This window comes from Crassostrea angulata, chromosome 8 (assembly GCF_025612915.1).
Source record: "Crassostrea angulata isolate pt1a10 chromosome 8, ASM2561291v2, whole genome shotgun sequence".
NCBI lineage: Eukaryota > Metazoa > Mollusca > Bivalvia > Ostreida > Ostreidae > Magallana > Magallana angulata.
The window spans coordinates 59,728,702-59,741,281 of NC_069118.1; the positions used below are offsets into that span (position 1 = coordinate 59,728,702).

General features: G+C 33.2%; 2 protein-coding genes across 2 annotated transcripts; both read left to right on the plus strand.

The window, feature by feature from the left end:
* The first annotated feature begins 1,057 nt into the window (after positions 1-1,057).
* LOC128160058 (uncharacterized) lies at positions 1,058-3,449 on the plus strand. The gene is made up of 4 exons (XM_052823320.1): positions 1,058-1,393; positions 2,107-2,128; positions 2,686-2,886; positions 3,012-3,449. The coding sequence occupies exons 1-4, from the start codon at positions 1,058-1,060 to the stop codon at positions 3,257-3,259; spliced, it is 807 nt and encodes a 268-aa protein (XP_052679280.1). The 3' UTR covers positions 3,260-3,449.
* Positions 3,450-9,108: 5,659 nt separating this feature from the next.
* On the plus strand, positions 9,109-12,580 carry LOC128160059 (uncharacterized). The gene is made up of 5 exons (XM_052823321.1): positions 9,109-9,214; positions 9,341-9,420; positions 10,826-10,931; positions 11,587-11,696; positions 12,181-12,580. Exons 1-5 carry the CDS (start codon positions 9,109-9,111, stop codon positions 12,364-12,366), a joined length of 588 nt encoding a protein of 195 aa, XP_052679281.1. The 3' UTR covers positions 12,367-12,580.

Below are 12,580 nucleotides of genomic sequence, written 5' to 3' on the forward strand. Positions count from 1 at the left end.
GAAATTCCTGTAAAAAATGTCATTAAAAAATCTTAGTCAGAACAAATTAGACCCAGCCTCGTTAACAGCTTTGACAGACCTCTGTTGTTTTAGTTGCATTTTCTACTCCTTTTCAGTTATCAAAGTACTGAGAAAGAAAAGGAATTAAATTAATTTACTAGAGGCAACTGTGTATAATAAATTATACAATTATTTGATTTTCATGAAAATCAATTAAATGCTATAGTTTATGTAGTAATAAAAGCAAAAAATACCCATGTTCTAAACTAATAAGCACATTTTTCTTTGCATAAAAGGCGAATGCTTTTCCTAAGTAGGAAAACAGAGAATTCAATATATTGGACTACACTAAACCTAATAAAATCCAATTTTCATAAATAACTAGCTATTTGAACCAATGAACAACACGATACTGTTGAAATGTTCCGCTGTTTTTGTTGTTGTTTTTTTGCCATTGTTTACGTTTTCCAAGCGTAAAATATTACCGTCATAAGTATATCTTTTGATGAGAACGAGGAGCCCAGCGTAACAAAGTGCTTATCAAAGGACACTTATGATAAAGTATAAACATAATAAGCATTGAACTTTTTTGATCGCATTATGCAGATGACTTTTTTAACCCTTCACCTTATAATCCTATTTAAATAATAACTATTAACTAGTTGTTGGGAGTACTTGACAGAGCCATTTATTCACAATCATCAAAATACAAAATATGCACCGATCATCAAATTTAATATTTCTGGATATGTATCTATATGTAACCAGGTTTTTTCTTTTATTTACTAAGCACTGGAAACCCGGTGCACACCCTAAATTTTGTTTCATATATATTTTAGTATGTAATAATGTAATGTGCGTGATGATATTAAACCAATATCTAAAAATGATGAATTGGTCAGATACGTTATATTGGTCTGTATTAATATTACGAATTGCAAAAAATGCATAAAAGTAGAAATGGTTGCTCACTAATTGTCAGCATTCAATTCGCTTAGTAAATCAATATCTCTCTTTATATAAACGCAGTTAGTGTATATAAATTCTTCAGCTCACCATGACAGCAAGGAAGGCGCAGAGAAGTTGGTGTTTTCTTATTTTATTCTGCATTATTCCTAGTTCTCCCCAGCAATGTGTGACCACAGACTTTAAAAAGAAGGTCAGCGGCAAACTGAATGAAAATTCTTTCAAGCCTCTGTTTTCTATACAAGAGAACAGTTATGGGATACTGTTTCACAAATGCTTGTATTATTGTGAACAGGACAAACGGTGCATTGGGTTTCAGATCTGCAAAGTGTCCGAGAGTTTGTTTCAATGTCAAATATGCTGCCATTGGAGGAAAATTGTTGGGTACACTGTTACAAAAACGCCTGACTGTAAATATTTTGAAAAGGTAAGAAAATTCAGTGAAATGTTAATTTTTATTTTATTGAGAAATTAATGTGTCAAATATGTAGCTTAACTTAAGTTCTTTTGTTCTTATGTGTAAACGGACCCCGGGAGGTCGTGAACCTACTAGTGTGTTTCTGGTTTTATTTTTTGATTTTATAGAATTAACAATACATAATAAAAGTTGAATGGATAACTATACTATATGGTTTAATGTTTCTTGATGCAAATTCAAGCCTATTTTCGAAGCAATCAAAATGATTAAAAGCATGTTCATCCTCAATTTAATGTGAACTGCGAACCGGGTAATTTCATGTGAAGGAAAACCTCATATTTTGTTTTCTTTGACATGCCCTCTCTTCTATTTACCCGTAAAAATTGGACTAAGTTAAACCAAATGTCTTACAAAATTGTGGATGCAAAAAAAATGTTCGCATTCGGAAATTGTTATTCCTTAATCATCCAGTCAGGTTCGTTTCATCTGCACTGCAAAATTTCCTTAGATTTTTCTGACTGGGTCGTTTTACCAGATGCATAAGGAAACATTCCAAATACAATACTCGACTTTATGTCATTTTAGTGATTATTAACTGTGATGGAAACGAGAACTCAGAACAACAGAATTTACTCAGATTTTATGTTATAACTATGAGATATAAATCAATAAAATATACATGGATGCATACAGTTGGATTATGACATCAATATGTTTTTCAGGAATTCAACTTTGCAACAAATTGTAAGTACTACTTATGAAATTGATCATGGATTTTAGTTTTATAATTTTATAAAGTTATTATCATTATTTGGATACATATTTTGTATCGAAAATTATCATTAACTTCTTGATATCTTTATTCATCAACCTCAATTAACGTATTAAAATACAAAATAAATAAAAAATATCTTTGGATCGAGTTGTAACAAAAAAGATGTAACAACCATTACGTTAGTGTCACACAGGATCAACACAGAACTTCATTGTTTCATTGTGTATTCAAGGTTCGCTAAGAAGGCATGTCACCTTTGCTTAAAGTTCTCAAGTTCTGGTTTTGTGAAGAACTTGTTCCGCCTACAGTATTCATTTACTGTTTGTTCACTCTCCATTTTTTTATTTTCTACTTATTCATCTGTTTTTTAATAGTTTATATTGTGGTTTTTTTTCTCGTTGTATAAAGTAATACAATTACCATGATACAAATAGTAATTACACATGTGTACAATGAATGATTTTGTGCATTATGATGACGATCGGTTTTTGGAGTGATGATTAATGTTTGTTTGTTTTTTATACAGTAGCGAGAAATAAAACAACCACATTAAGCTCCACACTTGAAGGTCACATTTCATCGAACGCTGTTGACGGAAACACGGATTGCGATGAGGAGAATTCAACAGCTGCCTCAAGAAACACATTTAAACCACATCTTTTAATTCAGCTGGATGGTACATACACTATAGAAAGAATAGTTATCCACGCTAAGCGGCTCGAACTTAGTAGGTTCCAGTTAAAATGTCATTCACATTTTCGGAGAATTATAAATTTCCCGATCTGGTATTATACACTTGTTTTAAAGTCTACAAAAATAATATCAAGTATGTTTTTTAAATTCCTTTTACAGAATACGATTTAGGCGCTGGACTTTCCACAACCTTTAGTCATGCAGATAACATCGTTGTTAACATTACCGACGAGACGATGAACCGCACACATGAATGTGGAGGAAAATATCCGGGTCCAACCGGTACCCGTGACGTCATCCTCTTCTTGTGTCCACCTGGAACACGTGGCAACAGCATCACGGTCAAGAAAATAAAAAGAAGTTTTCTGATGAGTTTGTGTGAAGTTGAGGCGTATGGACATATGTAATTATTTTAAACTTTTTAGAAGCTCTTAACATTCGTGTATGTTCAAAAACAAATTTTCAAAACTGCTTTGCTGATAAATAAAGACTCATAAATAATCGTTATAATAAATAAAGTTTTTAAAAAATATAAATATTTATCGAAAAATGTTTATTTAAGAAAAATATACCAACAAGATTCAACTATTTAAATTCAAAAGCCATTTGTTATTTTTTTTTATAATTTTCCAAAGAAAGAGGTTTAAGAAAAAATGAAACGTCACTAATTTTAATCGAAAAGCCATTTGTTTAAAGTTCTTGTTTTAGGACTTATATTGCATGATATTCTGTTGTTTATAATTAAATACTTAAAAGTAATGATTTTGTTCTAATTATTGGAAGGCTTTCGTGATACAGATATAAACATGACGCAATGCTTGATCTTTATTTTTTTAACTATCATTGAAATTCAGTGTTGTGTTAAACAAGAAATACACATCAAACGTCAGCTGCAAAATTTTGGGTGTGAATGCTCAGATACGCATGTATAAAAAAAATAACTTGTGTATCATACTTAGTGTTTTGATATAGGCGACTCATTTAAAAAATACAAAAGCATGTTTGACAATGTAAATATTGTTTAATTATAATACACGCTTTGTAATTTGTTCTTGTGTAATGACGATCATGTTATTTATCTTCATATCCCGTATGAACCAACAACTGAAAAACTAGATTCTTTAATAGACATTAAAATTTATTTTTAATGTACAAGATATTTATGATACATGGGTGGCAATTGTGAAATTATTTTGCCTAAGAAACAATCGGTGGGATATTGCAAGACTATCATTTTGATTGTTTATTTTCATTAAAAACATATTTATCTAATTTAGGAAAAATTGCTTTGTAAAATAGATTGATATCCTTAGTTTAACGTTTAATGATGAAAGTGTTTGCATTAAATTATTTTATATCAAAATTGAACGTGTTGTGTTTTTTTTATCTGTGCGGAAAGCATGCTTGTGAGACAAAAAAAACAGATTGTTTCTAGGTTTAATAATAATACTTGCTTCTTTACCTTGCAATTTGACTCAGTGATGAACTAAAAGCCATTTGAACCGTATCGCAAATGATTTTAACCATGTTTGATTATTTGTATTAGATTTGTAACTATTCAGGGAAAATGACAATAACATACTGTCAACCATCTCAAAAATCCATAAAACGAAATACAAATTCAAAGCAGAGCAACACGGACCTCTAAAAAGATGGAGGAGTGAGCATCCTTTGCTGACCGGTCACACCTGCCTTGTGCTTTTTGTCGTAATCGGGGAAAAACGGAAAACTCCGTAGATACTTAAGTGATTAATTATGGTCTAACAATTAGAACGAAAAACGTCAGTCAGCATGCGATCCAGTGGAAGATTGTATTTACTGACAATGTCGTTGTATTGACCATAGAACTTACGAAAAGATGACTTCAAACGACTGTTGATAGTCTTGTATCGTTCTTCATGTTAGATATAGCAAGGTTTGCTACCTGGTTTCCATTGTGTCAATGTATTTCAGAATTGCATCCATCGGCTGTCTCCGTACATCTCCGACAAGCAGAGAGTCAGTCTATATTTAGAGGTCGCATCATTAAGCTATCACGTGACCTGGTATCTCTTACTTGTCGGAGATTAACGGAGATAGCCGAGCATCTGATTGAACGAGACGAGAGTGCATTATTGGTTGGGTCCATACAATTTTTGAAATATTTCGAAAACCGATACATAATTTGATGAAATCAATTCTATGTTTTAAATATTACACAACAGGATTCATTAGAGGTTTTCTCGAAATTCTTGTCGGAAAAGTCCGAGTATTCACATTATAAAAATGTGCGTAATTGAAATACAGATTATAAACTACTTGCCAAGCAAATTTACATACGATGATTTTAAGATAAATAATAATCGATAAAATAAACTCCCGTCAGTACTTCAGTACTTTGATTATTAGAAATACGAGATCGCACAAATAGTTGCACATATACCTAACATACCTCGCAGTACCACAATCCCTTTCTTCTTTTTTATTTTTTAATTATTTTGTATGGGTGTTGTTTTGTAATGTATTTGTTTAATTTGTATTGTAATTTTATTTTGCATGTTCTTTATTTCTTTCCGTGTTTTGTCACAGATATGAATTTCCCTTTGAACAGTTTTTCCTGATCGCTGTGATGTGTTAGCGTTAGAGTCCACCGATGTTTTAACCACTACCTGTCAAAGTAAAATGTCCCTTTGTTTCCCGTCACGTTAAAGGGGCATGGTCACGATTTTCTTCAAATTCCATTGTGCTATTTTTTTTATTTACAATGCTTTATGAATGTATTTCTAATGATCAAGTGAAATTTGAGAGTCAGTCGTAGAGTTATGAGCAAGACCCAAGACTCACAACTCTGTGTCATGTAAACAAGGCTCGTGCCCTGTTTTTTGTTTAACTTGGTTCAATATACCAATAAAAATCTTTTTCAAGCTGATTTGTCTATCCTCTTTATTTATTTCAAGCATAAATAAACAGTTTCTAACGTTTAACACATTCATTTTAGGTCTAAAGCTGGAATTTTCAATTTCAAAACGTAAACAAAAGCTTTGTTTACATAGCAAATGATTGTGAGCTGTGTAACTCGCTTAAAACTCAACAAATGATACTCACATTTTGGTTGCCTATTAAAGATGCCCTACTGAAGTATTTTAAACATTAAAATCAGAAAAATACTTTTTGACCAAAATCGTGCCCCTATAGGTAGGCAATAAGAAAATACTAACTAAAAGCTATCCATACAACGATAATTTTTACATTGATTTTTCGCTATTCTATTGCAGGTTTTATATAAAACCCAACATTCGCATTTTTCAGAACAATTTTTTTCAATGTAATTAATGATAAAATGATATTCACGACATTTTGTGTTTTGATATTTTAAAAAATCAATCGACCTTCTTGACAGCTTAAATAAATGGAAAAACTTTTACTTAGTGGCCTTGTCTCCAAAGCCCATCAGACTTATTTTTATTACGTGCACAACGATAAAAATGTACTTTTTAATAAAACGGTATTACATGTACCAATTCAAGTTGCATTTTTCCTTCCTATACACACAAAGTTACAAGTTTTTACGATTCATTGCATGTAAATTCAAAATGAAAACGAAACCTGATATGCTGAAAACAATCATATTCCTTTTGCAACTGTTGTTTGAAGAATCAACAGTACGTTCATACTTTGATACCCTTACACATGGGTATTTTTAAATATGTCAACTATTTAATAGTTCTTTAGTCAAAACAAACACCGAACTAGTCAAAATGGTTAACTAATCATCTGTACATTTTTTTGTAAAAAACATAATAAAATAAACATAAATCTTTTTCCGTAAATTATTCCTGTGAAGAACCTTAATGCATAGAAGAATCCATGTTCCCTTTGCCAGTTTGTCACCATCTTGTATCTGATGGAGTTAAAGCGTAGTCCTTCAATAATCAATTGCTGATTTTCATTCATTTATTTATTTATTCAATTTATTTATTCATTTATTTATTTATTTATCTATTTATTTTTTATTTATTTATTTGTATTGTGTATATAACACCAGATTTATAAGTTACAAAACAAATTACAAAGAGGATTACAGTAACTGAACCTAAGAGTTGGGGATAGTTACATTGTGTTGGTAGATAAACATTAGCTAACTCTTTATTTAGAGGCGTTAACCGAACTAAAATCTATACGCGTATATCTCAACAAATAAAACACAAAGTTCATTACCTGTACTTTACAGAATTTTATGTAATGTTAACGATTGTGCGCAATTTACTTAAAAATTTATTCTTTAAGTGGACAATAAATATGTCAAATAAAGGTATTATTATAATAATATTTCGGATGACATTTGACAAATTGAAATGAACCTTATATTCCCTTGCAAAATTATTAATTTCTCAACATATCGTAAGTTGTTTAAAACGTGCTTACACGTGATCCGTGCTCTATGGGAGCCGGGAAGGGAATTTATGAATAATTAATATCATCATTCACAAAAAAAGAAAACAAATCCAGAAATCAAGTGTATCATAATAATTTTTTTCTTTTTTGTGATTTCAAAAATTAAATAATTGATACAATGTAACTATATTATAATACAAAAATTACAGTACTTGCAATGGCCTACTTTATTTACTTTATTTACCTAGGTGTGTCATTCAGTCACCTTCCCAGGCCTTTCAGTTAATATTCAGTTAAGGTTCATCATGTATGATATAAAGCATTCTTATCGGAAGGAAACTCTAAAGATTTTGATAAAAAGGAAGATAATTGCAAAACAGTAAAAGTCTTCTTCTCAATAACCACTGCACCAGAAACGCCAATATTTACACCAAAGCTTGAAAATATAGAGACAATTCTGAATTGCTAAATCGTGACCCCTGGACCATTACTGGGGCCCTAAGAGGAGTTTAAAGTTAAACATAGAAATATATAAATAGGGAAAATGTTTAAAAGTCCTCTTCTTTAGACCTACATACGTTGCTACAGTTTGTGAAATTACTATGCAAGCATCCTTTAAAATCTACATTCTAAATTGTCAAAATCGTGACCCCAACACTAATAATGGGGAAACAAGAAGGGTCCACAGAATGGGGAAAATGTATAACAATCTTCTTCTCAAGAACTAGAATGCTACAATTTGTGAGATAACTGTTTAGAGCATTGTTTAAATTGTGACCCCTGACTATTACAGGGGCCTCTCGGGGGGGGGGGGTTAAAGTTTAATTTAATTTATGGTGAAACTATTAAAAACTGCAATATAATTATGCAAGGAACTGTTGTTCATGTGAGCGATGTGGCCCATGGGCTCTTGTTCAATAAATAGCAGAATTTGATAAAAAGAAAATATAATATAATTACTTACTACATAGGAAATAAGAATTTTGATTTATTTTGTGTGGATAAATTCCAGTCTAATTAAAATCAGATCTTTGATCCGCTCCTATTAGATCGCTTCTTTGTGTAGCGATCTATTAGGAGCGGATCAAAGATCTAATTTTAATTAGATTGGATAAATTCCGTGTGGTAAAAAGAACATTATAATACTAACTGTCTAAAATATGAACATTTTCCTATATCTGTACATACAAAGCTCTTTAACAAAAATAGATAAGTATAATACTAATCAATAATAATAATTAATTAATAATTAATAGTCAAAAAATTGCCGCGACCGTCCAGCCCTCAGAAATGCTCGATAACTCTAAATTATCCGGAATTTTTTTATTCGTACAATAAATCTGTCTTTCATATAGACAAATTTAATAAGCCTTGTAGTGTTAATATTACAAACACCTTTTCTACGAACTGCTCGGCTGAGTGGTTCCGCGGAGATCTTCTACATAAAGGTAAAGGGGTTCGAGCCACTGATGCAATGGTGCAACTGTTTTTGTTTTTAATTTGATCCCAACTTAAAATTGTATACGTATTCCATTATACCATCAGTAAATTTGGTTTTATTCCATTTTATTTTTAAAATTTGAAGGACAAAGAACATTTTTATGATGAAAAAAATATTTTGCGGCTGAGGATCGGAGACCCTTATGACTAAAGCTTGAAGTTATAGCTGTAGCGATCCTCCGTACCTGGAGCGGTGCGTCTCTCTGACGTCACAATGAGGAACCGTGGACCGTAAAACATGCACCGCACTTGTCAAAACCTCGTATCTCAAAATTCTGATGATTATCTAGCTATTTCGAAAAATGAATTCTTATCGCAAGTGTACATGTATAAAACCATCAGTCATTTCGTATAATAAAAAGTTAGATGAGTGGATGGCATAATGTTGCTTCTCGCTAGTTTGCTTGGACTAAATCTGACGAGTTTTGCTCTCGGATGTGGGCCTTTTATACAGCATGACCAAAACAGATTTTGCCGGTCCGACTTAGGTGAGAATAAGACCAATATTATTTTATTCTTTTATCATTCTACCTATATTCGTTACACCTATACATCATTTTTTGAATGTTATTTATCTATGAAAGTACATAGATTAACTTTGGTTTTTTTTTCAGCGTTCACTGGATTCGTTCTACAGTCCACAGAGGGAGAAATAGAGTCTGTTTTTCTGATTCAGCTAACTTCAAATCTAAAGGTGGGATAGGATTGTTTTGTTATCTCTTTTTATCGATTTTTTTTCTTTCTTTACTCACCTTCATTGTTGTTTGTGAAATAATACACAGACCCGCCAATTAAAACACTGCCATCGTTTTTACGGTTTTAAAACTCGCTAAGCGTAAGTTTGATATTAAACTTTGAATTAAACTTATTGCAGTACTGGCATTCCCAAGAGGGCCGCGGTAGCCATGGTGATTTTATAGCTCTCTACAAATATAATTATACAGTGTATTTATTATACTTTCATGTTGAATACTGAAATCTGATTGGTTTAGACGAAGTTGGTAATCAGTTATATTACCCTCAGCGTTAGCAACACACTTGGCAATGGGTAACATTATATAAATAGTGCCTGTTTGGGAGGGTACCAGTTGAAATTGACACCCCGAGGAAACCATTGTCAACCGACGCGAAGCGGAGGTTGACAATGGTTTTCGAGGGGTGTCAATTTCAACTGGTATCCTCCCGAACAGGCAATATTTATTTTATTATACTGAATGTTTTAATTTTAGAGAATTTTTATATTGCTTTTATATAGAAATGACGTGAATTCTACGGCGAACCGTACGCGCATAATTTACGCGCATGTAAATTATGCGCGTACGGTTCGCCGTAGAGTTCACGTCATTTCTATATAAAAGCAATAAAATTCTCTTTAAAATCAAGACATTCAGTATAATAAAATAAATAGTGCCTGTTTGGGAGGGTAACTGTTGAAATTGACACCCCTCGAAAACCATTAATTGGCAACCTCCGCTTGGCGTCGGTTGACAATGGTTGTCTCGGGGTGTCAATTTCAACAGTTACCCTCCCAAACAGGCACTATTTATATATTAACATCAATTCTTAAGTTTAAAAGTTTGGATTTTTCTTGACTATAAATGTTTATTTATGGCCCTAAAATATTATAAGTGAAACTTGAAGGCCGACATGATGGGCCATTTGTAGACCACCCAGCCTCCTTAAAAATCGATCTCCCTCAGGTACATCAACAGTTCAATTAATGAAATTTATTTTTAAATATGCTTTAAGCCTCTTACTCTTCTGTATGAGGAAAAAGAAATATCAGACAGTTTTCTACCCTAACCGTCCTTGGTTACTGTAAATTCCTAATTAAACGCGAGGAATTTATATCCGCGTAAAATCGCGAGAAGCACCCATCGCGGATTTTAAAACCTCGCCATTATTTTCTGAGTGTTTGGAACTATAAGAAATATGGAGAAAGGATCCGCGTTCGCGATTTTTTATTCTCGCGATTTGATGCAAAACAGCGGGATCGCGGAATTAAGTACTCGCGTAATATAAGGAATTTCCAATATATGTTTTTCATACGGTACTGGTGTTTCGGAATACTTCTAATGTCTATTACCTTGTTCCCCTAGGGTCGGATAGCTCTACCCGGACAACTGCTTACTATATATGGTAGGGGATCTGCGAACTCTTGTGGACCCCACCGACTAAACCGTCTCCAGGGTCATATCATATACGGTAAATGACGATCAGAGCCAATTTGACAAGAGCTTGGACTGTTGGTGGGATGTGAATATCTAGTTAGCTCATTAAAACAATCTGATATCCTTGCTTCTAATTCGCTAACTAAGAGAAGCTCATTTGTACTCATACAATGACTGTCAAAATCGGGAAGTTTTTTTTCTCAAGATCTGCTTTGTTGTGTGAAGTTGACGCTGTTTCAACTGAAATATACAGCTCTGGATGAAGTCGGACAAGTGTCGTTCAATGTATTCATATCCATCAGCCAATGACTAGACAATTACCATGGATACACCCCGCCTTCATCAAATCGGAGCTAGCCACGTACTGCTCAAAGTCCAAGCTCTTGCTAAAACGGCTCTAAACCACCGCTTAAGGGAAGGTCGCCACTCTATATGAACAGTATTTCGGTTGCTTACAGAAAACAACAAGGGTATAACCTAAAAAGTATGGTTAATGGTCACGCTTTATAATGATTTTGGTTAATTTGAAAAAAGGCATCCTGAACGCATATCGCAAAAATTTGACATTTGTTGCTTCAACACGGTTTGAGCCATTGATATGGTTCACGATCGAGCCATCTCTAAATCAGATGAATAAAACTTATCATTCACCGAGCTTTGCAATTCACAGAGTTGTCTTTCCTTTTCAGTCGGCCGTAGTGAGTTCCCGGATGAAGCACCACGTTATGTAATTCATGAACATCACGATTTTAACCTGGTCCAGCTTAACAGCATAACTAATTACGACTGCTCTTGTGAGGTAAGATCATCGATAGCTGTTGTAAAAGGTTTCAATATAGATTGTAGATCAATACAATATGTGTTTGGACACATTAATTTTTTCCCGTCATCAAGACGTCATGTCATTAAAGAAAGTTATTTCCCGTCATCAAGATTATTAAATTATGTCATTAGGATATTTAATGATGTAATACTGATCTGTTTGCCTATACATACATGTTATTCGCAACACAGTGATTAGGCATATCATGCGCGGATCCAGAATTTTGTTCTAGGAAGTTGGAACCAAGGGATAATATCGTTTGTCGGGGCAGGGTATGGTAGAAGGTGGGGGAGGGGGGATCGAAGCCTATTTTCGATAGCTTTATGTAAATTTGTGAAATAAACAGGTTTGAATTTTCCAAGGAGAGAGTTTAGGCACTATCACCCTCCCCCCGAAATTCGCTGATTAATGATACTCAGTACACACAGCTTTCATATATCATATTTTTTATTATTTTCAGGTTGAGATTGATCTTCCTCAACAGCCACTCCAAGGGAGCACAGTGCCCCCCGGGGACAAGTGCGTGATTACGGAGAATGAATATGACTGTCGGTTCCGACAGGGATACTGTTCCCGCCGGCGCTCGTTCCTGGGAGGAGATAGATGTAGGTGGATAGTACCAAACACTGTATGCCCCCGCAGATAGGTGCGCCACCTGGATAACCTATATAGAAATATATAGTTCTGATGAGCAATTTCAAAAGAAAATTTATTCAATATGACAGAAATTTTAATCAATACAAATGTACAGAATTAGTTATATGCATGTTGACCTAATATTTAATGAATTTCTATTCAATGTTGAAATTTGTAACAGTTTTCCTTGACTTCGACGTCAGATTGTATTTTTTCACATTAAA

Excerpts from the sequence above, each read along its gene's own strand:
- LOC128160058 (XM_052823320.1), top strand. The coding sequence starts at position 1,058 with ATGACAGCAAGGAAGGCGCAGAGAAGTTGGTGTTTTCTTATTTTATTC. Across the intron at positions 1,394-2,106 it reads ACTGTAAATATTTTGAAAAG|GAATTCAACTTTGCAACAAA; the intron begins GTAAGAAAATTC and ends TATGTTTTTCAG. Across the intron at positions 2,129-2,685 it reads ATTCAACTTTGCAACAAATT|TAGCGAGAAATAAAACAACC; the intron begins GTAAGTACTACT and ends TTTTTTATACAG.
- LOC128160059 (XM_052823321.1), top strand. The coding sequence starts at position 9,109 with ATGTTGCTTCTCGCTAGTTTGCTTGGACTAAATCTGACGAGTTTTGCT. Across the intron at positions 9,215-9,340 it reads ATTTTGCCGGTCCGACTTAG|CGTTCACTGGATTCGTTCTA; the intron begins GTGAGAATAAGA and ends TTTTTTTTTCAG. Across the intron at positions 11,697-12,180 it reads ATTACGACTGCTCTTGTGAG|GTTGAGATTGATCTTCCTCA; the intron begins GTAAGATCATCG and ends TATTATTTTCAG.